The following is a 25,065-nucleotide window of genomic DNA, read 5'->3' on the forward strand; positions in this document are numbered from 1 at the left end:
GGGTTGCTCGCTCTTTCTCTCCCTCGCCCCGCGACTACGACGACGACATGGTTTCTCCGTCGTAGCTCCACGACGTGTCGCTTCGCGCCGCGAATTTTACCATCGTTTTTTGCCTACCAAAGCCGCGAATTCGACGTACTAGTGCCGAGTTGAGCTTCGGTTGATTAACAGGTTGGAAGGTGAGAAGAGGATAAGGGTTGGAGGTCGAGCGGTGGACTGTGTGCGACGATGGCCTCGTTTCGCCCGAGCTGACTCTCTGGTAGGTATCGACGTCCGATTCTCTCTCTCGCTTTTCTACGTACCCTGTGCTTTTTCGTGGCTGCGTTTTTGTTCGGGGAATTAGGCAGCTTTTCCTTGCAATTATTATTGGACAACATATTATGCGTTTTATGCGAGTATCTGCGTCGAAAAAGCTTTCACCTCACGGCTGTATATCTATAGGGCTGTAGCGAGAGGTTTCGTGCTCGGCGGCCTTGATGTTACGTACCCTTTTGATCAATGCTTGTCGCGGTGCGATGGAAAAAGCTCGCGTATACGTGCATCACAGCGAAGAATATACGGATCTTTTTCGATATTGATCGAGACGCGCCGCGTATATTTTTAATAAAGCCAGAAGAATTTTCTCATATCCCTCTGACACTTGCGTCGAAACGCGAACGCGCTAGTATACAACTTTGGCAATAACATTCCCTCGACGACTTCCTCGAGGGGTAGGTACGCGATAAGCGTGTATCTGTTGCTTTCTCCTGGCACACGTACACACACACACACACACGCGGATACAGGGAGTCTAATATACATGCACGGAGTAGTCCCTCGTCGTCGAGCGGCTGAATCAATAGTAAGCACGGCTCCAGCCAATCGGCGGCTAATTTTTCGCGATAAATTTATGCAGGTGCAGGCGTGTGTATGTACGTGCATTATCTCCTCTTTCTGGAGTCTTATACGTATACATACTTTCGGTTGCGTGTCCCGAGGCGTTTTATATAAGGGCTGGCGGGGTGTGTGTGTGTGTGTGTGGTGTCTTGAGAATTAGATCGAAGAGCCGCGATGCTTTTTATTGATAACGATTACAGTTTTATAGCGCCAGCTATACTTGTATTTTTGAATGAGGTATTTGATCGATATCGGAGCTCGTGTATTAATGGAAGCTACACAGTCGAGAGGTTTTGTAGGGCAAGCTCTCGGGTAAAATGTAATAAGCTGGAGTTATGAATTAGGAGTGTATTCGACTCCCACTGCACTTACGCAAATCGCCCCTCTGTATTTTTATCTCCCGTATAAAATCGATGATGCAAGCTCGCGCGTATAATTAACTCTTATCAACGCGCAAAGTAAAACAAAAAAAAAAAAAAAGTTTGGACTACCGAATCCGCGACCTCCACACTCCTCTCGTCGTCGGTGTACAACACAAGGTATATAGAATCGCGTTCGCGGTGACGAAACATCGAAGCATCCCACACCCCTGCGGCGGCGCACGAGACGCGCATATATACACACACACACACACGCGCGCGCGAGAGCATAGCGCCACGAAAATAACCACGTCTCTTTGCAGCGAAGCAGAAGCAGCTGAGAAGAAGAAGAAGAGGCGGCGAAGCGAGAGAGAAAGAGTTGAAGCCCCTCTACTTACATCTGCTCCGCTGCCGGCGACGAGAGGGTAGTCGGCGCGGCGCACTCGGGAGGGGCTTGCGCGCGGCTGACTCAACCTGTCCTTCTCGTCGTCGTCGTCGTCGTCTCGATAAGACACAAGTCTGTTATACTAAACGAGTATACCTGCGCGAGTGGCGGAGATTACAGTGCGCGAGTGACTCATATATCGTATACACGCGCTGTATAGAGAGAGAGAGAGAGAGCACATAGTGAGTGCGGAAGAATCGAAGATGAAGCTCGAGGAGGTGTCAGGTCGTACCGTGCCGAGAATGTCATGAGCGAGGGGAGCATGGCATAATTTTCCCCGCGCGCGGTCTATCGACCGCCCGAGCAGTAGTCCTTCTCTCTCACACCTACATACACGACACTCGTACACAGGCATACAGTTATAGTATAGACACTGTACACGTATATTGACGCTGCAGCGGAGAAGTTGCAAGAGAAAGAGAGGAAGCGGCTGTGCTTGCAGCCATGAACGTGAGTATCACGAGATCTTTTTACCTCTGCGTGTGTGTGTGTGTGCGTGTGCAAGGGGGGAGAAGTCACTGTGTGCGCGAGGCGTTTCTACGTCTAAACATTGATTTGGCCGCTCGCACGAGGTCTGCACGTAAGAAGAAGTTTGCCCAAACGGTTTCGCAGGCGAGTTTTCAATCGATATTGTATATATATATATATATATATGACTGAAACTTTCGTCACGAATATGTAATATCGACGACTTCAGCAGCATATTCAGAATCCTTTTTTTTTTCCACATAATTATTTAACTCGAAAGCACCCCTGCGCAAAGCAGCGCACGCTCGCTTACACGCAATCGAGCGAAGCAAACACGTATTTCGCGCTTTTCTCGCGAGCCAAGTCTCGCTTTTACTTTGATTTAACTCGCTTTAGCGTATAGCGCTTACTAAAAGCCTTTTGAATTTCCCTCCCTTTTCTCGCTGCGGGTTATTGCACTCTATATACGATGTGGAAATTTATAATTTATGCAGCCGCGAGCATCAAGGACGAGCTTTTTTAATTGACCGAGTAGAGCTTCGACATATACGCGAGGGAAAAAGTCAGTGTCGCGGCGTTTGCATTTTAACGAAACTTTCGATACACACACTCGCGGCTCGAGTTTTTGATAAGAACAAAGAGGGATGCTTCTTGAAAAATCCCGCGCGGCACATGTGCGGCGGCTCCGCGCTGTCGAGGAATGTCGCCGCTCGAAATAGAGGACTATACGACGACGGACGGAGTAGCGCGCGATTGTTCGATATGAATTTTCCTCGGTATACGCTTTTAATATCCGGCCGACATCGTTCGAACTATTTTCGTTTCGGAGGCACTTTCTCATCAAAACTGTACTTACATATAGTATATAGAGGAATAGTAATCTATCGTTTAGTTTCGACGTCTGAGCTGTTTTGTCGAGGATGTGTCTAAAAGGCGAGACTCGAGCGAAATTTGAATTTCATAACGCGCCTGCCTCCAAAGCTTCCCCTTGAATACACCGATTCCGCGGAAATTCAAATGAAGCTTTGTCATACGCGCCGGTACGGAAAGAGAGAAGAGATACGCAAAGTCGATAACGTTGACTTTGACGACTATGGCTTTTTAGTTATATCCCTCTCGATATTATTCCCAAGATCTTTTCTTCCATCACACGGATAGCCGTATAAACTCAGCGCTTCGTACATTACAAGACCTATAAATTATATAATTTCCCGCGAGACAGAAACACGTGCTCTTTTTCCTCGCGCGATAGAAGAACATTTATCACCCCACAACTGTCTCCTCCATATAGAAATACAGTTCGATAAACAATGCGTAAATCATTATTATATAGTCGTTCAGGGTCATCGAGCTTTAGCTCCGCACACACACACTTCCGCGACGATCTTCGACTCACTGCTATATGCTGATATTTCAGCGAGGGATTATCGAGTCTCCGAGGCGGTTATAATCTTACTCGTGTGAATCACGGCGTTCACCCAGTTTTTTGATCTTCAAACACGCAGTGATAGAAGAACTAGAGAGATGTACACACCGACGAGAATTTCTTTCGACGGAGAGCTGTTATAAACGTCGAGATTACACACCGCGGAATGGACTGGAGAGCGGAGAAAGCGTAAAGTAGGCACATACACTCGTCGCCTGCCATCGTCTTCGCGCGAGGGCTTTTACCCTTAATTGAAAAAGGACCTCGGAGAAGTATCGGAACCGACGTACCGTCGATATGTATTTTTTTTTTTTTTTTTTTTTTTTTTCACTTCTACGCGCGGACCAAACTCGAATCACTAAACCCAATCGAGGAAGCGTATATGAGATATTGTGAAAAAAAATTCCATTTAAAAACTCATCAGATTCCAATATATAGGATCACTCCCTCAATGGATCAGTAGAGCCGACCCCAACAAAGCCGCTCTCTTCGCTCACCCCAAGCTCCTCCGTCATGACTCACCGGAATAACGACTCGCTATAGCGCTGCACTCTCTCAATGTATAAAGCGCATTTTTTCTCTGCCCCTCGATACGCTGTATATGGAGTGCACACATACACCCACACACCCACACACACACACACACATCTCACAGTAGGGGAGAAGTATATAGAATCTCTGCTGCACCTCCTCCGAAAATAGGCGCGCGCGAAAATAAAGACGCGAAAGTAGGCATATATAACAATCGAGGCACTTGTGCAGCTCTCCTGGAGCTATATAGAGCGAGGAATGCCGTCGCGATGAGTGCGCTACTGCAGAGGGTTCTTTTTTTTATATTAGAGAGAACACGCTAAAAACAGCATTTACATTACGAATTTCCCGCCATTCCTATTCCTTATACTTTTAGAAATAGAGAGCTCTAATGGTCGCGGTTCGCGTCTCGCGAATCCAAACAGTCTCTCTTATAGGTTATGTTGCATCTGAATTCTTTATTTGTAACTGTGCAGCAGACGCTTCTTCTGTGTGTGTCCGCACAGAACGGATGACTGGGAAAACTGCAAAAGAATGGGAATTGCTAATTAGCTGTATAGTTAACAATCGCAGACGACGAGGCTACGCTGATCACGCATGACGAACTAAAAATTCAAGACTACTATAGGCGTATACTGGTATACATACATCTACTTTTCCTAATAACGATCGAGTGTTTGCGCACTTTTTTTGCATCGATTAAATATCAACAATATTGCGCAGGTATGTAATCAGCAAGCATGAACTCGAGAGTTCCCTGCAGTGTACGATCGAATCAATCGGTTATGCCTGACCAAATAACACTGCTGAACGCCAGCTTCTTGTGGACCATAGACAATTTTAGTAGACTTAATTGTCAGAATGAAATCGTCTCGCCGAAGTTTCTGATAAACAGCGATGACCACCTTCAAATGCAACTGTTCTTATTTCCAAAAACGAATGGCGAACAAACCAACTCGTCGGTGGAAGTCGAATTGGTCAGTCCTTTGGTGCCCAAGTATCAATCCAGGTTTATTTTTTCCATAATCAACAGTAAAGATGAGAAGATTAAAACTTGTAGTCTTGTCAGTGATATAAAAACAAACTACGTAGAGAGCATAGCTAACTTTATCAATATCAATCATGCCAAAGAACCTGAAAATGGTTTGATAGTCGATGGAAATATCAGAATACTGTGCGAGATTGAAACTATTGGAGGCAACTTCCAAAAGCTGTCCAGAGAGTCTGCATCTAAATTCCAATTGTCGAAAGACATGGAATTCTTCTTTCACAATGAAAAATTCAGCGACGTGGTTCTGATAGATTCAACAGGCAAAAAGATTCACGCTCACAAACTGCTACTGGCAGCTCGCAGCACAGTTTTTGCTGGGATGTTCGAACACAACATGAAAGAGAAGACGGAGGGCACTGTGACTATTCCCAACATCGAGTACGATTGTTTGAAGGAAATGCTGAGGTTCATCTACACCGGCAAAGTTGAAAATCTTGAAAATTTAGCTGTCGATCTCCTGTCAGCATCCGACCAATACGCTCTTCATGATTTGAAGGAAATGTGCGAATCCGTTCTCTCCTCCACTGTCACCACTGAGACTGCCATAGCAACTCTTGTGATAGCCGATAAGCACAGTGCCAGTATACTCAAATCGGATGTTCTGAAGTTCATTGTCGATAACTCCAAAGATGTCATTGCTACAGTGGGGTTCCAGTCCCTGCAAAGCTCACACATTGATCTCGTCAAGGAAGTTCTATGCGCTGTAGTCAACGCCCGCGCGATTAATTGAGTTTGAACAGTCACGATAACGTTGGCGCTCATATTAGACTTTGTGATACTTAAAACGTGTCTCCCTATAATCTCAAAATCATTGAATGTCTTTCATTGTAGAAATAAAAAAAACGAGTAAAAGCAGATAATCTCAGCGTCTTCTTGATCAAAGAATAAGCCCATATAGGTACCTACACTTCCTTTCCTATTTCCGAGTACATAAGCGCGCTAATTTGAAACGGATGGAAGGAATAACGTTGCGCGCGCCGCGGCGATGCGAACGTGCAAATAAAAGCTCCGCGCGCGAGCTTTGAGTAATAAAGGCTATTTTTAATTACAGGTGCTAGCGGCAGCCGAGGTTATCCGCGCAGGCAATGGAGAACGAAACGGTGAGCAAACGATATGTATAACCTGTACGTATATCACTATTGTGTCGCGCGCGAGCCAAAAATAAGTCAGCAAAGATACACGACAATTGCTCTTCTGACTCTCTGCTTCCCCTGCACTGTATACGATTTAACAAAAGTCTTACATTTTTTTAAATCTTCTTATGTGTGGGTAAATAAGTCCATCCAATACATGAAAGAGCGTCATTGTCCACTGCGTCTAATCCGCTGCACACTCGGAAAAAGAAAACGAAAAAGAAAAGCCGGAAGAGCCTCTGGATTGGCTCCGCTCCGGCAAACGCAGTCGAGCAAAAAGCATCGCGGATACGTCACTATACAGATATAGATAGCGTTGAGTTGAGTCTCGATGAGCGGCAATCGTTCTCGTAATTGGACCCGCTCTCCAGCTATATACATTCGCTCGATATAGGCTGCGATTACGAAGCTGCATCAGAAGAGCTAAAGAGTGATGGGATTCGATTCGATTGCGCACCCATATATATATAACAAACGGAAACTAGCCTCGCGTATAAAAGCGCGTATTTTCACACGAAATTCCAGAGGATCTATAAAAAGGCCAGAGGGCAGCGAATAGAAGATTCCAGCGGCCGTATAATGCGGAACGCTCTGAGAGAGATAGAGAGAGAGAGAGAGAGCTACTCGCAGCAGAGATAAAGTGTACCGAGCAAAGCAAAGGGCAAGAGTTTATAGGGTAAAAATAGGAAAGCGAACGAAGAGAGGGTATACCGCACCCGAGTGCCCAGAGCAAAAAGCCAAGACTGTTTGGCATCAGGGGCCAGAGCTGGAATCTGATTGCGAAGCGCGGTGTGTGTGTTTTGGTCGGCTGTACAATTTATTCACCGCTATACACTTATTGCGGTTTTTCTTACGAATCGGATTCTGTAGTCTTATCCTTATCGCAATGGGCGACTGCGACGATTAGTCCCATAATAACAAGTCTATACACCCACGCGCGATACCGCCGATAGTAGTAGTATATAGTTCAACGCAAACAAAGGGCCGATCCAAATAGAAAGCCCGCGAGACACGGACGAAGAAGAACCGGCGTACGAAGCGCGCGAAGCAAAGGGTAAAAGAGCGAAGAGAGAGAGGGGGGGGCCATCGCGGCGTATACGCGGCCGTGGGCATTTATTAATAGAGATTAAGCTCTCTCGCGGAGCGTCGTGTCGTGTCGTGTGCAGTAGCATCATCTCTCCCGCTTCGAAGCTTCGGCGCTTTCAGTAGTCCGCGTTTGCGACGTCGGGAGCGTATATTATACTGCGTCGCAGCTGCCGCGTGAAAAAAAGCTCGAGATTTATCGATCGTATATAGTATCGTTGCACGCGTGTGTAACAACAGCAAAGTGTCCATCGTCGATCGAGGCAGTTTGAAAAATGACAGTGCGGAGCTTTAAAGCTCGCTCGACCTGCGGTGTTTGATGGGAAATACGCGCCAGTGATTGTAGCCTACTGTTTTTTTTTTTTTTTTTTTTTTCCTGCAAACATGTGACACGCCCGCGTTTATTATACATAGGTATAAAATAGTGCATCAGCGCGTTTGTTTGTTTTCTTCTGCTCTATCTTCTTTTTCGTCGTTGGAGCTGGTACTCTACACACTTTTACGCAGTTATACAATACGGATCACGAGGTGGTGGTCAGAGGTGTGGCGAAACTCTTCGCGACGCTGGATTTTGCAAGATGTCCGACACGCGCACCGAGAGAAAGAGCCGCTATGCTCTTGGCGGGCTGTGGAGCGACGCGAGATCTAAACTCGGATCATCGATGCGCTTTCGCGAATCGCGTTCGGAGAATCGGAGCGAGCGATGCCGTTGGATTGTCGTTTGCGAAATTTTATATCGCATTCGCGGAGCTACGTAAGCGTACGAAAAACGTCCGTCAATTTTCCAGCAGTTTCGAGCGTAATTTGACGAGCCTCAACGAGCTGGACGAGGCCTCGCGCACAAGTCCAATGAATTAATTCACGGGAATTAAGCGCTCTCCGCGTACACGTCTTTGTGCAGCTATAACAGCGGCAGCTTCACTCCCTCGCTATTCTGAATCATTCCGTCACACGACTCGTCCGCCGAGCCCCTATAACACACGCTTTCTCGCTCTGATGTGCGCTGTGTATAGACATATGCCGCTGGTGTATGAGAGCGAGAGATGCGGATCGAAAAATATCTCGACGGAGATGTGTATTTAAAGATTCGTGCGCGGATACGCGAATTTCCGAGGTGTATTTTCGCCCAGCGGCGACGCCCGATACTCGTGAATGCAGTATAGTTTATGGCTTTTTTAAATTTGCTCAACGATAATACTTAATTCTCGTGTGCCGCATTGCAGGTTCCGGTTAGTTATGCACTCGGAAAAGAAAAGTATGGCACTTATGCGTTACGGCGACATTTCTTAATTACACGAAAAGTTTATTCCGCGTCGTGGGAATAGGATCACGGAATAAAAGTAAAACTCGTACCCTATATATACGTGCAATTAACGACGATAACACATAACATCGAGTATATAAATTAATTTCCCGGCGATTTCCTTATCGAAGACGCTGCGCACAAAGCGGCGACTATCCGCTGTCTGAATCCTTATCCCCCCTACACACCTAACCGAAATAATCGCTCTCGAGCGCATCAGCCATACTGTACTTCCTTTACGCAATCAGGCCGCGCAGTGGTGATGCACACACTCTTCCGCTGCTTTATGCGCGCACGCACGCGTCCGCCGGGGGGTCGGATCACTCTATCCCTATACACGTTATACAATGTCTGGAGAGCTTTGAGCTTTGAGTGAGGCTCGCCGAGAGAAAATTTCGATTGGCTATATATTCTACACACGCTTCGGAGTGTCAGATGTACGAGCTGAATGAAATCTTTGTCTGTTCTTTGCTATTTTTAAACTCTCGCGCGAAAGGACAAGCCTCTAAATGGTCGAAAGTCGAGTGGCCACTATCTATACGAATATGCCTCGGTTCATCGAGAGAGCAGAAGCTTCAAAACTCTCCCCTTTATTATTCTCGCTATGCAGCTGACGTAATCGACTTTTATACGCGACGCGCCAGTGTCCGTCTTCGGGCGCATGTGTGTGTGTGTGTGTATACGAAGCGGACTGTTAGCGCCAATTCATTTTTACGAGGGACGTACTGTGTCCTGATGGCGCCGGGTCTCAGGGTTGGATTTTATTTCGAGAGCGCCGATGAGTGACGACCAATTGCCGCTGCTTCCGAGAAGCGTATAATTTAAGGAGCTTTTTTATCGTTTTTTTTTTTTTTTTTTTATCATCGTCGTGATCGCGGTGACGGTGTTCCACGAACACTCGGTACTATCAATAAAGAGGAAACGGAGAGTCTCGCACGCGATATGAAACCGACCGAAATTGAAGAAGGAAGAAGCCGCTTTTATATTATACCTACGCCAAAATCAAACACGAAGATATATAACACAGTCGGGTCGTCGGAGAGAGACGAGAGCGAGTCGTCGTTTAGTCTGCTCAATTCTCTCGCATCGCACACACACACACACACACACATGAGATAAGCGATAAGGGAGCAGCAGCCGCGGCGGCTCTGCTCTCGATTGCGATTTCCGCGAATAAGAGAGCACGGGGCGCGCCAGTAAGAGAGGAGGAATGCGTTACGTGTGCGCTGCACAGCTGCGCCAGCTCGTATGATGTATCTAGGGCTTGGCTTTATAGCGCCGCGAGCTCACTATGCCAGAGCCTGTAAGGTTGAATTTTTCTCGATATACTATATGAGACGACACTCCGTCGTGTATTTAGCAAATTCGAATCCCCCGGGGATCGCCTTCCTATCAAACGATTTATCAATCAACATTCTTACCGCGAAGCCGTATCTGTATCTCGATGCGTAATTTCTCAAGCACGGCTCGTATAACTCTCCGAGAAGACTGACGCTCCCATCCTTAGAAAAAAAAAAAAAAAATCCAGCCGAGAACATCTCGCCTAAAAGCTCATTAATAACGGCTCTTCACACCCTCGTATGCGCGAGAGCAATCGCGGCCACGTGTTGAAAATCCCCTCCGAGAGAAAAAAAAGCTCCCACACGCTCGACTCGTCTTTTGTCCTCTCTTTCTCTCGGATGTGTGCAATCGCGTCGCCCTTTTTTCCCTTTCTTTCTTCTCCTCCGCAGGCGCGCGACGATGATGAAAAGTGCGTGAGCGAGAAACGCCTCGCGGCTCATTGTTATATTCGTATACCTATATAGGAGAAAAAAGGAGGAGACGCTCGTCGAACTCGATTGTCTATACAGTTGCGCAAATCGAAGCGCACGTGTGAATATAGTATATATACACGACAGGGAATCGTTATCGATGATTTTGAAAGGAATCCTTTACACAGCCGACCTTCGCAGCGGTCAATTAGCGACATCCGGATATGCGAATCGACGCTAATTACTATACACCGATCGAGAGACAACGATGCCCCTCGCGTACGCGACGATAAATCTGCCGAAGAGGAAAAAAAGCCACACCTCCTCCAAAAACGACCACCTCGTAATTCTTATACTCGTCCAATCCGCAGAGTGCAGTGAATAATCGAGCTCCTTATTGGAAACTTGAAAGACGAAAACTTTATAACAATCACACGCGAGTGGAGGCAAAAAGACTCTTAAGAGACACTGATTCGGGCGAGCGATCGGCGGAGCGCACAGGCTTGCCGAGGCGACTCGCCGCCGCATACACTCGTCATGATGCTAATGCTGCTACTGTGCGTTATCATGAAGATCGCCGAGGAGTTGACGGTCGACAAGGCGAGCGAGCCCATAGCGCCCGGTGTCTGCAGGCTGCCACAGTGCTGCGCCAAGGCGAGACTCCTCAGACGAAGACGACGGCCGAAGAAGCGTAAGAATTTGATAAAAATTTTTTCACTATAGGATTTGCGAGCGAAATTGACTCTCTGACTAACGATCCAATTGTGTTCGCATTTAATTAGAGCTCGATAATTGATTTAGCTCTCTCGCATTCGATACCGATCAGACGCGCGCGACAAAAAAGCTCGACACGCTGCTTGACCACTGCTGTACGAGCGTACACGCGCTAATTCGTAGTTTCCAACAAAGTCTACACTCGAATTACGCAAATCGAGTAGCGAAGCTCTCTGTATTCAACGTACACGCGAGGTCAATAAGCCATAAGTACGTCGCCATGGCGGATGAAATAAAATACGCTCTCGATCTTAATGCGATTCGCGATTAATCGACCGCGTCCCCTGTGTTCGAATGTCGATCGAGCCGCGAATACACGCACCGATTAATTTTCATAAATACACGCGCTTTGTTCCTCCGATGACTTTGTACAGAGTTGTTTGTTGACGGACGTGTAATAAACGCAAAATGTAGACTCAACCGGTGCAGAGGGTAAACACGGAGTGATTCACGAAGGCGCGTGTGTCATCGTGAAAGAAGAGTTATAACAGCTCCGAATTCGGTCAGACCCGTACAAGTCAAAGCTCGTCCTGATGCTCCAGCATGGGTTCCTTCTGGGAAATCGCAGAAAAAAAGCAAACGACCTTATATACGTATCTCTTCTAACAAAAAGCCAAGCGCGCGACAGTCTAGAGAGCGCAAGAAGGCGCGGCGGCGGCGCGCTTGCGATTATATTTAGAGCGTGGGTCGCTCGTCGCACACATGGCACTGCTGCTGCTGCTGCTGGCATAATTAGAGGAATGTCCCGCGCGAATAAGCCCACGCCGCGCTGAGAGAGAGAGAGAGGAGCTTCGATTTCTTCGCCGCGATTACTCGTGTAACGTGTCATTTTCTCCGACGAGTTATTGTCTCCTGACGAGATATGGGTGCGCTGCGTTTGATCGCGAAGGTTCGAACGATTTTATTTTTCTCCCGCAGCTTGTCCCGAAAGTGTATACGTTATATATGTTTGAAGAGACAAAAGCGACGAACGACGTGCACTGCATGCAGGCTTTACGTAATAAGCCACGAAGCCGCGGAGAGAAACTCGTATATTATTTAAATTGTTTTCAAAAGCGTCCGCGGGCTCATTACTGGCGTAATTAAATACCGGAGATAAATTATCGCCTCTTGGACGGACACCGAGACTCTATATACATTGTAGGTCGCGTTTTCGAGAAAAAATATTCTCGGTCGAGATTTTCCACGCGATAAGCAAGCATATAAGTAAGTGTTCAGCAACAACAGCGCGAGGCTTTGTTTTCACAATGACGGACACTTTTCAGCCGATAATGCACTATTTTCCTCGACTGCAGCTTTGTCCCTCTTGCATGAAAATTCGCGGAGCGTACCCATCGCACTTTCGTAAAAACGTCGAAACAGTTAGCTCTCGTCCAACACGTGTTAACACACGGGTAAACCTACCGCGTACTTATATACATCCTTCATTCGCATGCCATACGCGCGCCGATCGGCTCTCGCCAATTAAAAAAACAAAAACCGGGTGTGTGTGTGTGTGTGTGTGCAGCGCGTCTGGGAGAGGAAATTCCCATTCCGTTGACGCTCTCGCCGGGAGACGTTTACTTATGCATTCCAGGCGCAAGTCCCGTATGGTGTGTGTTGTATGTACACGCGAGAGAGGTGTAGGAATGCACGAAAATCGTTTTGGGAGAGAATAGGGTGCAGCGACCGAGAGAGAGAGAGAGAGAGAGTATAGCGTATCCTGGATGAAAAATAAAAACGTCGAGGTTTTCGGATAAATTCGAAGAAAGAGCCTCTCGAGCAGTTTATCGAATTTGCATGAGATGTATACATCTCCGGAGAATACGAGATTTGTGTGAGCGACGAGAGCAAATTTATGTGCATACGGCCAGCTTTCCGGGGGCCTTAATTATGTAAACTTTGGGAGGAAATTAATTGAGGTTCCTCCTTTGGCTATTGTATGCGTTTCAAAACTATTGTGCAAGACGTACGCTGTGCATATCATTCGAGCTGCGCAAGGACTGTCGTTTTCCATTTTCTGTTCAGCTCTCTGCGGGTAGTACACGGGTTTACGCAATGGCGAGTCACGTGATTTTCAGAATTTTATGCGTGTACAATTAGTTATTCTCGTCTTTATAAGCGTTCCCTTGCATTATTTTAACCTTTTAACCTATAACGCATTGCGTCGCAAGATTCACAACGCAGCATCCCAAACGTCCCGATGCATCCTACGATATATAGAACGTTTTATAACCATACCTGCGTTGTTTACGGAAATTCCAGCACACCTCATCTCTCCACCATCGACAAGTCCACTCCTGTCCCTCTGCAGCCGAGCCTGCAACGAAAAAAAGCCTGTGTCGATTACGCGTACGGGAACGACAAAAAAGTATTGAAAATCAATACACGCTCTCGACAACAATACCCACAGCATCTCAAGCGACACTTCCTATCATATTCATATGTATAAAATCCTTCGAACACAGCAGCATAGTATAAGCACGCAGGGAGAGCCGTCCGTCTTCTTCAACTCCTTCCCACCTCTCTCCCTCCTCTTCTCCCGCGCACTCAACAGCGGCACGAAACTCGCGGCGCGCGACGCTGCAGCCTGCAGTGACGGCGCGACGATCGAACGCTCGACACCAGCAGCGAGCGCCGCCGCCGCCGCGAGTGTCTGTGTGTGTGTGTACAATCTGTGCCTTGAAAAAAAAGTGCGTGCTCTCTTGTGCTGTTGATTTCATATACCTCAAAGTCGCACTTCAGCTCGGTTCGTTCAATACTGCGAATCGAGGCTCGAGGTGGGTGTGTTGTGTAAATATCCGCTATCGCGCGTGACTCGTCGTGTTTTTAAACCCCGAAAAGCTGCGAGGGAGCTCGCGCAATCGATGGAACAGCCGTCGTCGTCGTCTTGATGCCGTAGCCGATCAACCGCGGCGACGAGAAATCTCATGATTTTCCCGCTATCGCCGCTGCCGCCGTCGCCGTCGTTGTCCTACTGTAAGGTTAGTTCCGAGAATCACCTGGCCTGCAGAGAGTGTCGATATAAATTGATACGCTCGAGTCTCTCTCTCGTCGCGCAACACTCTCTCGATACTTACTTACGGTACCACTGTATAGCCGATGCTATACACCTCCTTTTTGTTCTCTCACTCTCGCGGATAAGGAAATGGAATGAGGCCCGTCGCCTTTAATCGGCAGAAATCGAAAGTGTATCCGATGCGGCCGCGGAGAACCTGTTTTTCACGAGACGACTCGCGCTCTCTGCTCGCTATGGGAAAGAGACTTTTCTATAGGTACGTCGTTTTAGAAAGGAGTACGTCTTGTGTAGTATATAGCGCCGTTGCTGCCGCGGGAAAAGTGAAAACCTGGCCTGCGATCTGCTGCTAATCGTTGAAAATGAAAAAGAAAACGCTCTAGCGCGAGGGAGAGCTGTGTACAGAGACACTAATAAAATAAATAAAATGCCATTAGAGACAAAGAGAGAGATGTGCAGCACTGGCGAGTTTCGAAATGGAGCGAGGCCTGGCACGCACTACCCGCGAGAGCGACGTTTCGAATGCATAATGCACCGCTCTTATATACGCTTGTGTGCGTACACCTATCCTCTATGTAGAGCGAGCCAGTAGCGCGAATATGATGATATTATTTCTTCCCCGTGTCGATCATCGTGCGTCTCTCTCGGCCACACCGCACTTGTTGTTGTGCTATCGCTATTTGCTCGGCTGCTGTTGCTGCTGCTGCTGCTTTGTGTATACATTAATGAAAGGCTGACGTCAGGCGCGCGACGCCCACGTGCTATCTCGCGGGAGATTCGATTCGATTGCAAGAGGGAGACGTATGGTATGGGCTCGCCTAATATAGGTACGCTGAAGCCAGAGGGAGGGAGAGGAGAAATTATGGGATAGCTCTCGGCGGATTGTTTTTATCGGGATACCCATTTTTCTGGGTGATTATTATGTATGATGGTATAGCAGTGCTATTTAACTTCAGGCTTTTTCCTTGTTTGGCTTTTTGTTTTAAATTGTAGATTGAATTTTATAAACATATTTTATCCGCCTTATCTGTATGTATTTGCAATTTTTTCCAAGCCAAGGAAAGTTCCCGAGCTTATTTATCTGAACAAATCAAGAATTTCCTTGGTTAAACTGGAATTAGTTCATATTATTATAGCCCAAACAAACTTATCATGTACACCCATACCTACAGAGTCTGCGCTGTGTGTACTTGAATAGTGGCAGTTCATTTTTATCTAGAAGGCTTATCTGTCTGTACAGATATGCATACTTTGGATGGACACGTTGATAAGAAAAATGAGAATAAACATTGAACTTATACCCATATAAGAAGATTTATAATTAGATAAACCAAAGCTCTAGCTATGTGTACGCATTTTTGAGAGTAGTTTGTGCATTTCATTGCAGGGGCTTGCAAGGCCACATCAATGATGGAAGACCCGCAAACTCCAGGTTCGGATTGCAACTCCAATCCAGCGAATGATCCTCAGGACTTCGTTGGATCGGAATTTATTCAAGACAACATGGACTACCAATGGTTCATTGACTACAGGTGGGTTCGTCGTCATCATCTTTATCCTCTTGCTCTTGCTAGCCCAAAATACCCTCCCAGCAAATGGCCAAGTTACTGGCTCGGTCATTGTGCTTCATTGCTATTTTTAGAGCTTATTCTCAAGAAGCCTATTGCACAAGTTACAGAGATGGAGGGTTACACGTGCATCCCAGTGTGCTGTCCTCTCTTTCGGCCTCCTACACTAAAGATGACCTGGGTTACTACGACGACCTGGCTCGCAATCTCGATGCCAATCTGGCAGAAGTTGACATGGAGAGCTTTAGAACTGCGGACATACACACACTGCTCACGGCTCTGCCAGTCATGTGCACTGATCCAGTCCAACACTCAGAAGTAAGTTGTCACTCAAAGACAATCTTGTTTATCGATGCTCTCAAAATCTATCAATCTTTTGAGTCTATTGAAAGTGTTAATAATTATAGGACATATTAATGTAGCACCAAATTTGTTACTTGATTTTAAACTTCACTGCCATGATCAATGATTATTCTTTGTAATATTGGGAATCTGTTTAAGTTTCACCATTGTACATAAATCACTTCTTTTGCTTCCATAACTCATTTTTTTTAAACATTGGATCAAAGTGATTCCTATATACTGATATACATAATTTTGGCTCTTAATACAATGTTAATGAAATTCATGAATTACTCCTATGGCAGTTTAACTACCAACGTGAAAGGTATGCCAGTATATCTGGCTCGGTGATGGAGAAGCTCGACATCAGTTCCTCCATTAGTCCTCGAGCTAGCAGTCAGGTACGGCGAAGGTCCTATTTCAAGCAAAAGTTTTTCTTCACATGCTTTGTATTTGTTTCACTATATAAATTGTCCTCGCGAATTTCAGGATAAACAACGATATAACAACTAAAAAATTAAAGAAAAGAAAAGGAAAAATCATTACGTTGCCCTTTTAGTCAAGAGCCACTTGATTTTTTGTTGCGAGATTTTTGTTGGATTCATCGAGTTGATTAAGTTGATAGTGCATGCCTTTTTCCAGGAATAAGCTTCACACACTTGGCCTAAAAAATTACTTTATAATTTGAGTTTCACTTTGTACGATTAACTTGCTTTCGAGGATATGTGAAATTTACGCTGCCTGTATGATAAGAAGTGCGATGCGATGAATATTTTAAAACGATTTTCACGAAACGCTATCTCGCGTATCCTTGAAAAACAGTCATTAATAAAGCCTTCCACAGAAAAGCAAACTGCGGAAATAAACTCAACAGGAAGCTATAATTGTATAATACATATAGAGCGCATGGCTGAACTTGAAATGGAACGTATCGTAAAACTCAAAAAATTTCGGAGCAAAGTTTCGCGCTAAAAATACTTGCTTGAATTGTACACAGAGTAAAAACTATCGAGTGAAATTTTGCTCCGTTTAAAGAAGCGAAACGAAAAATTTAATAACACAAAACGTTGTTAAATTTTCTTCAACCCAACAGGCGCGTTACATGGATGTTATAACCCAGAGCATGGTCGAGTATACACATACAAAACTGTGTTTTATCTGTGTACACGTAAACGCTGTTCTATATACGTTTCTCTAAAGAAACGAGCAGACTCTGCATATGGTCAATCCCTACTAACCCTTTGCTCCCCTTTGTCTGTTTGTGCACTGAAGGGCGAGGACTCGGCCTGTTCGACGACCGACACCATATCGATCTGCAAGTCGTCGCTGCTGTTCTCGCCAGTGAAGGAGATGCCGGTCCTACCTCCCGGTGGAAGCTATAGTGTCGACTCTCTCGACTGTGAGGACATGCTCATCACGTGCCAGACTAACAACAAGAACAACTACACCATCGCCTTCGAGGGCAGCATCGCTATGTACTCGGATGGCTCTCAGGATTTCGATAATCAAGGTATATTAGTAAAGGGAGATGCTTACATAAAATTTTTTATTGTTCGTTTTTTGTTTTATTACAAAATGCAAACCGTTTCATATTCACGCACTCGTTCATACAGTTTCATAGACAAAAATGACAAACGCCTTACTAATAAACACAAACCTTCTCGCGATGCTCAACAAAGGCATTGGTCCTCTATTTGCAGAAAAACAAAAAGTCTACGAGGTCCCAACCGACTCCTACTACGACAAGACTCTGAATCTTAAAAACATGCTGGACCTCTCGATGGCCTGCTCGGATTCGAAGATCTACACGACCTGGAGCAACCTCAAGCACTCGTCCATCAGCAAGACCATAACCCGTCACCCGTCCGGCAACAACAACACCACGCCCAACTTCCTCCAGTCGACGGGCAGCGGCACGAGCAATGCTACCAGCTTACCCGTCGTCAGCAACAAGAGCCGCAGCCAGAGCTTGCCCGATCTCAGCAGGGCTCGGGAAATCGAACGCGTAGAGATGCCTCTTAATTTTTCCGTGAGTCCCTCTTCATTTCTGCGCACCTATAGCGTTGTGTAAGCGCTGCTGCTGCAGCAGCTGATCCGAGATAAGAAAGATTAGATAGGGGGCGAGAATTCGGGCGGACGCGTTACGGGGACGTGAGTAACTGCAGTGTTGTTTTCGTGCTCAGTATAAGCGGAGCTGCTCTCGTCCGCATGAGAGTAGCAGAAAAGTTTGCTTTTGAAAAACGCGCTACATGTAAGTGTATGAATGCGACGAGTGTTAAACAGCGTGTTCTGTTGTAAAAGTAAAAACTTGTTGAAATCGAAGAATTCATTTATCAGTTAAAAACTTTCAGTGATAAGTTTGCAAAGTATAAAATTATCGAGTAATCTATCAAGAGTCTTATGCAATGATAAACTTTCACTACTCGCTCAAATTATAGCCGCATTAAATGTTTGAAAACCAGATTACGAATCGTGTTTATAACATAGAATTTTCTTTCCGCAGGTCGACTCTGGTGAGACGAGCAGTCGCAGCGGTCGCCTCCAGAGCTCGGGATCTTTGATGAGCCGCTCGATGAACGAGGAGAGCTCGGACAGCGTGGGCAACACCTTCTCCTCGAACAAAAAGCTTCAAAACATGAGCCTTGTCCGTCTGTTTATGAAGCAAAAGAGCATGAGTACCGAGGGCATGAGTCTGACCCTCGACCAGACTGATTCAGGTAGCGAGACTGGCTGGCCGACCAGCAGCAACAGCGAGAGCGGTACACACGTTACGCAGATACACAAGCAGCATAACCAGCTGCAACATACCCAGAACAATTTAAGCGTTCCCGATAACGACTTGGCGATCAAATGGGTGAAGGCGGATAATTATGACATTCCGAAACGTTCGAACTGCTCGACTTCCATGGAGGATCTGTTGAACACATCGAGATCTGCATCGTCCATCGGTAGGGATGTTAGTATGAAAACGAAGAAAAGGGAAGTGTGCACGAAGACGACAACGGGAATTCAGGTATATATTTGCGGGTTGTACGTTGGGAATCAGTATACGTATGGTATTCGATAAATGAACCGTTTGATTTACAGGTAATGACAGAAGTAGAGGATAACGGCGTACAAACATCTCTGATATACCCACCATTGAACAACAGCAATAAGGAATCGGGCAATTATCCTTTCCGCGAAACGGTCGTTAATGAGAAACCCGTATACGTGGTTTATCCGAACTACACTCTACCAGATCTGTCTTTCCTCAATTCAACGGAGACGCGTTTCGACAATGTAGCTTTGAAGCCTCAAGTGTACGGCAAGCGGCCAGGCAAGTCTGGACGACCGTTTTCCTGCAACGATATCGATGCGCTTAAGCAGCGTGGCTTTTCGCACGTCAAAGACTGGGAATCTCTCACCTTCTTACTACCTAACGAGTACCGTAAGATCCTGCACGATGTACCCGAGGTCTCGAAGCACGTCAAGATGGTTGGCGAGGAGGCGCGCAAGCCGTTGTTTTGCCTATCCCCGCCAATGAGGCACAGAAAGAGGACTCTGAGCGATATGATTCCCAACACGGTTGCGTCGTCGAGCAGCAGTACAGCCACTCAGCCATCATCAGGATACAGGGGCTCGTCAACCATTCTCACTGATTCATCGTCGAATCAACAGAATTCTAGCAATACTGGCCTTGTAAGTCATCTTTCTAGACTGAAGTTGATTATGAAAAAAATGATTTTACCTAGAAAGCCGTCTAATTATTAATATTTTCCTCCGCAGGGCAATAATAATCCACTCTACCTGTACCGCTACGACAGCGTCTCTTCGGAGGCCTCGCTACACGGCCAGGAGAAACTCCTAACCAACAGTCGCCAGCCCACTCAGTACCACTATCGCCAGGGTGCGCCGAGTCTACCTAAGCGCTCAATTTCCCTACCACAAGCGAGTGACTGCGGCTCAGCACCTCCTCGTCCTCCGTTACCACGCAGCATCCTCAGGAAGAATCGAGCTGCCGCGGCTGCGGCCGGCAAGCGCTGTAGCATGTTCGAAATGGGACAGGTGAATGAAATCGAGACAAGGCACGGAATGAGCCAGGAGAATAAGCGAATGTCGTTGCAAGAACCCTATTACATGAACAACGACTTGCAACTGCTCAGACACGCGGGCATTGTCGACTCGGAGAAGGATATTGACGAGGCTGAGGAAAGACAGCGATTCGGTAAGGTTTTTGATTGCGCGGTAGTTATTCATACAGTTTGTTTGATCAATTTGTTTACTAATAGTTTGTTTGTTTTTTCTACAATTTATACTTTTTTATGGGAAAACATGCTGTGACTTTGATTTGTACTGTCGTTTTCACTTCTTTTTTTTCGATTTTTATCAGGCTCCTTGAAAAATTTGTAGTGTTAATATGGCGTTTACAACATGCGTTTTCAAATAAAAAAAAGTACTTTACCTCTGGGGGAACGTAGGGTTCCAGAGGTTTAAACGTCCCATATCGATTGAGTCCAGCATAATTCGCCAGCATTCTAGCATATTCTTGCCTCTTTTTGATAGACAAATCGGGTCTCTCTTTCGCTAATTTTTGTCGAATTTCCAATTCATGGCCTCTGACGGCCATCGCTTTGTATTTAAGCTCACCGTGCTCTTCTAAGGTGTATCTATAAGGCTGCATTTCTTATACTGAAATAAACATTGACATTTTTACGTAAAATACAGAAAATTATGACTTGAAATATTATAAACCAGTAAAATAAAATATCTGGTCATTGTAACTGCGCGTGTGCTCACCTAAACTGCTAAAAGCAAACTGTAATGACATTCCGCCTTGATATAATAGAAGGACATAGTACGGACTTTCGTATACAAACAGGCCGTGTTTTGGAATGATAACCTCTTATGCTCCACTCTTCCTTTCTTTGCGTTATGGTTACATCGCATGCACGCACATATTTATCTTTCTTTCTAACAAATTAATAAACTGCGTAAACAAAATTACAAATTTATTATTTTTGTTTTTTGTAAATTGCACAAATCATTTTCAATGAAAATCAATTCAAAATATATAACTTATAAAAGTAAAAAAAGCTATGGAGAATCATGTAGAATTATAAATAACATTATATAAAATTTGAAATTACAGATAGATTGCGAGGAATTGACAATGACGATCTAGAAAGTAGTGGCGAGGACGTGAAGCAGTTGGAGGAATTTTTGAAGCGCAGCGGTTTTTCATCTCACAGCAGTGACGGTGATACCGGCATGGAACATGATGATATCAAGCTTCGATCCTGCGTCAGGAGGTTCCTCGCTCTTAAGATGAATCAGGACATGGCTAAGATGATCGACATGGCCGATTCGCAAAAGAAGACTGTTAGTTTTGCTGTTAATGGAAAGCCGAGATATCTTGACGAAAAGGTATCGGCAAACGTTACTCATAGTCAAGCTTATCTATTAGAATGTTACTGTAATTTCTTCTATTTTTGCAGACAAACATAATGGACGAGAAGGAGCGGTTGAACGTGAGCGAATCAGCTGATACGAATCTTGAACTGAGGCCTATCGATTTAGAAGACAAAAAAAGTAATTCGAGTTCCCCTTTTTTTTTGCTTTTTACCATGACTATATTACTGACTATAATACTAACAATGTATATTCATTGTCTCCAGAAATGATTTGGTCGGTAAACAAAGCAGTGGATGGTTTGCTCAAATTCTGGCATAGTGAGCCCGTTCGTAGCCGGCAAGGCTACAACGACAAAAACGAGTGCTCCCAACTCTGTCTCGGCCAACTGTGTCCGGCTCTTTATGCCGTCATGTCCGACGGCCTGAAACCTCAACTGAACTCAACTTTCGGACCTATCGCTAATAGCGTCTGGCAAGTCGTCGAAGCTTCGTCACAACAAGGCCCCCTCACAAAAACCCTGAACGACTTGGTGCAGAAAATCAACGGAGAGGACTTTATGACCGAAGGCATGCTCAAGTTTCATGCTTTCGTATTCGGTTTACTCAAGTGAGTAGAGGAATCTTATTTATTAGTCAACTTATAGTCGTTTATCGCGTTTGCATCTTTCGAAAGAAGGGCAGACGCGTTATTTTAAGATTGCATCTATACCCTCTTTCATCGATCGCTAGCGCGTCGAACCTCTCTTTGAATAATTGACGCTCCTATTGCCATCTAACTCTCTCTCTCTCTCTTTCTCTTTCTATTTTCCATTCAACAACAGTTTGCGAGCTCTTGACGCCTGGTTCGCCTACCTGTGTACGCGCGAATCGATCCTTCGCAAACACTACAACAACAACAGCCTCTTCCTGGGTGCCCTTGGATGTGCCAACAGTCGCGAGGTCATTGACGCTTTTCTCAACATTCTCCAGCCTCTGGCTTTCTGCCCATTCCAGCTGGACCTGCTTTATCAGTACCGACAACTGCACAACAGCTTCGGTCAGAGCAACGCTATCAACCTCGAGCCTGTTACTGTTACACCTACTAAGAAGTCATCAGAAAGAGGACAGAGACCTAGATCTTGCGTGCTTTACGACAACTCGCGACAGCAGTACGATGGCGAAAAGAGAGCGCTCGAAGAAATCAAGAAGAGGTGGAGTCACACACCGCTGAGCGCGAAATTCCATGTTTTTGATAGATTGGACGACTCCGAGGATTATACCGACAGCCTGGAACATTCACCGTTAAATAGAGCTAGTCCCAAGAGAACCGTGTCGAAACAACAGTCAAAGTTACCTGAGTCCAGAGGTAGAATACAATTCTTAAATAATATTTGACAATTATTACACGTGTTCTACGATTAAAGTATTTCAAATATTCCATTCAGATTCAAAGTCGCGAAAAGACGAGGATCAGAGCGCAGAAGCAGCACCCGCTGGCGAGAATAAGTTCCGTAAGCTGCAGGAAAAATGGGAATATCTTGGTCGCGATGACACTAGCCCGAAAGAACCTCAGCCACCTACCACTCCATCTCCCTCCTCTCCTACTCGAACTCCTACATCCAATCTTTCCAAGTCCCGAATCCCTCGTCTCCTCACATCTCCTGTCAAAACCCCGTCCAACCTCCCCATACCCGTCAAGTCCGCAAAGTCTCCATCGGGCATTCCATCCCTCAAGAAACCTGCTGGCATCGCAACGACCACTAAACCCAGAACGACCACCGGCAACAACATCAGCTGCAAGGATTCCCCGCGTCGAACTAGCAGATTGGACCAGGAGAGCACTGGAACGCCCAGGGCCCATTTGACACGGCCTAGCTCGCTGCCCTACAAGACGGGTTATGGAGCCAGCGCGAAGGAGAAGAGCACCGTGTCTCCGCACAGAAGGGCCGCGTCAACATCCCTGCCTAGGCCACATTCCATCGCGGCACCACCCAGGAACCTGCCGCCCAAGCAGGCACCAAAGTAGGGGACTTTCTTTGATTGATCTTTAGCAATTTGGAAACAATCTACACGCGTTTGCTCGCATATTTAGTAATGCTAAGCTTGTTAAATGATCTGCTTTTTTCAACATTCAAACGGCTCATGAGATTCACGTAAGAAGCCTCGACATCCCCATCGAAACATACATTCCTGAATGTTTTTCTTTGCTTAACAATTTGTAAGATTGACGAAGCTTCTCTTTTCGTAGATTCGTAAGGACATTGACGAGTAAGCCGCAGTCAGTGGACGGGCACCTGTCCTTCAACGAGGGCGATAAGCTAAAAGTTATTCTCGAGGTAGACGGCAAGTGGCTGTTGTGCGCGAGAGGCGAGCGTAAAGGACTGGTGCCTCGTAGCTGCGTTAGACTCATCCCAACCTAGCAGCAAGCCGGCAGCAGCAGCCGACTCGCGTCATCAAGAAAGCCCAGCAGCGACGCGGCTGCGTGTATATATTGAATAATGATGATGAGGTGAAAAGGTTAAAGAGGAAGATATTATATAGTATTTTAAGGACGGGACGCGCACGAAAGCGATAGAGGTCCAAACGAAAATATAACGCTAAAGATTATAATTACGCGAGAGAGAAAGAGAACGAGCGAGCGAGAAAGATTGATTGAAATGTTGATTATATATGATTGATGCTTCGTTTATGTATTGAACAAAAGAGTTAGAGACGGGAGTCTCAAGTCAGCAGTTTAATAATTATACAATTTTGATGTTATTATTATCCCTGATAAGAGTATATTATAAGATATTAATGCGCTGATGAAGGCGAGTTGATGATATCGTTGGCGGGAGAAAGAGTTTAAAGGAGTATAGTCGCTAGTCAACTTATAGGCTTTCGAACCAGAATGTATTTAATAATACGAGCATACAGCTATTTATAACCATGATGTACATATATACAGCAAAACAAAACGATAGAGATTAATGATTATCGATTAATAAGACGAATGACATTGTCGAGTAACAGCATATAATATATTATATTATATTATGTATAAATGTAACTGTGATGATAGCTTGTAGACGAGTAAGTTTCCGGCGGATATCTTGAGAGAAGGATAGGTGAGTCCCCGAGATCCCTCTTTTAAAAAAAATAACTCCCCCGAACCTTCGTTGAGTACGGAGTATGTATTTCTCGACAATTCTTTGATGGAGTATCTTATCACTGACGGATAATTTACTCTCTAATTTTATGTATATTTTATTTTTACGCTCCTTATCCGGCGCACAAGTGAATCAACGCTGTACCCTATTCTTTATTTTATATTTTTTTTCTTATTTTTTTTATTTCATTGATAAAAAGTAATGATAACAATACAAAAATAAAACAATACTGAAAACAGCTGTGGCGCCAAAGGATACCAACTCGATCAGTAGGCGCCTCGTGTTTTTTACTCGCTTTGTGTATTCCTCGGCATATGGCAGAAGTAAGGAGTAATAAGCTAATAAAATTTATCTCAAACATTAAAACCGTTGGCTTTTTATTTTAACTGCTGTGTTTTTTTTATCCTTGCACTTAAATCCTTAGATCGCTGTGTAAGCT

At 45.4% G+C, this 25,065-nt stretch overlaps 3 protein-coding genes across 26 annotated transcripts; 2 read left to right on the forward strand and 1 right to left on the reverse strand.

The window, feature by feature from the left end:
- The first annotated feature begins 5 nt into the window (after positions 1–5).
- Positions 6–6,016, forward strand: LOC100120149 (protein roadkill). The gene is made up of 4 exons (XM_031927999.1): positions 6–259; positions 1,559–2,130; positions 4,582–4,743; positions 4,829–6,016. The coding sequence occupies exon 4, from the start codon at positions 4,846–4,848 to the stop codon at positions 5,884–5,886; it is 1,041 nt and encodes a 346-aa protein (XP_031783859.1). The 5' UTR covers positions 6–259; positions 1,559–2,130; positions 4,582–4,743; positions 4,829–4,845; the 3' UTR covers positions 5,887–6,016.
- Positions 6,017–6,407: 391 nt separating this feature from the next.
- Positions 6,408–24,992, forward strand: LOC100120175. 24 transcript variants are annotated; one of them, XR_004227301.2, is made up of 16 exons: positions 6,408–7,856; positions 10,798–11,117; positions 15,583–15,727; positions 15,838–16,081; positions 16,411–16,506; positions 17,378–17,615; positions 17,785–18,134; positions 18,609–19,118; positions 19,193–19,786; positions 19,874–20,312; positions 21,237–21,511; positions 21,583–21,676; positions 21,763–22,105; positions 22,320–22,843; positions 22,923–23,630; positions 23,726–24,986. XR_004227301.2 is itself a non-coding variant. In XM_032597785.1 (16 exons), the coding sequence occupies exons 2-16, from the start codon at positions 10,964–10,966 to the stop codon at positions 23,895–23,897; spliced, it is 4,755 nt and encodes a 1,584-aa protein (XP_032453676.1). In that variant the 5' UTR covers positions 6,408–7,856; positions 10,798–10,963; the 3' UTR covers positions 23,898–24,992. The 24 variants fall into 24 exon arrangements, 23 of the variants coding, with proteins under 23 accessions (XP_032453676.1, XP_016839168.1, XP_031783839.1 ...); XM_032597785.1 differs by having other exon boundaries at positions 22,923–23,499; positions 23,726–24,992; XM_016983679.3 differs by having other exon boundaries at positions 17,806–18,134; positions 22,923–23,499.
- On the reverse strand, positions 20,348–21,027 carry LOC100678869. Its single transcript, XM_003426005.5, has 3 exons — positions 20,885–21,027; positions 20,550–20,776; positions 20,348–20,481 (listed from the first exon to the last, which is right to left on the reverse strand). Exons 2-3 carry the CDS (start codon positions 20,766–20,768, stop codon positions 20,398–20,400), a joined length of 303 nt encoding a protein of 100 aa, XP_003426053.1. The 5' UTR covers positions 20,769–20,776; positions 20,885–21,027; the 3' UTR covers positions 20,348–20,397.
- Positions 24,993–25,065: the final 73 nt, after the last annotated feature.

This window comes from Nasonia vitripennis, chromosome 3, assembly GCF_009193385.2.
Source record: "Nasonia vitripennis strain AsymCx chromosome 3, Nvit_psr_1.1, whole genome shotgun sequence".
Classification (NCBI taxonomy): Eukaryota; Metazoa; Arthropoda; class Insecta; order Hymenoptera; family Pteromalidae; genus Nasonia; species Nasonia vitripennis.

What these genes read in the sequence shown, in the direction of transcription:
- LOC100120149 (XM_031927999.1), top strand. Translation starts at nt 4,846, where the DNA reads ATGAACTCGAGAGTTCCCTGCAGTGTACGATCGAATCAATCGGTTATG.
- LOC100120175 (XM_032597785.1), top strand. Translation starts at nt 10,964, where the DNA reads ATGATGCTAATGCTGCTACTGTGCGTTATCATGAAGATCGCCGAGGAG. An exon ending in CGAGATATCTTGACGAAAAG is followed by an intron (nt 21,512 to 21,582) that starts GTATCGGCAAAC and finishes CTATTTTTGCAG; the next exon opens with ACAAACATAATGGACGAGAA. An exon ending in AAAGTTACCTGAGTCCAGAG is followed by an intron (nt 22,844 to 22,922) that starts GTAGAATACAAT and finishes TATTCCATTCAG; the next exon opens with ATTCAAAGTCGCGAAAAGAC.
- LOC100678869 (XM_003426005.5), bottom strand. Translation starts at nt 20,768, where the DNA reads ATGCAGCCTTATAGATACACCTTAGAAGAGCACGGTGAGCTTAAATAC. An exon ending in AACCCTACGTTCCCCCAGAG is followed by an intron (nt 20,482 to 20,549) that starts GTAAAGTACTTT and finishes AAATTTTTCAAG; the next exon opens with GAGCCTGATAAAAATCGAAA.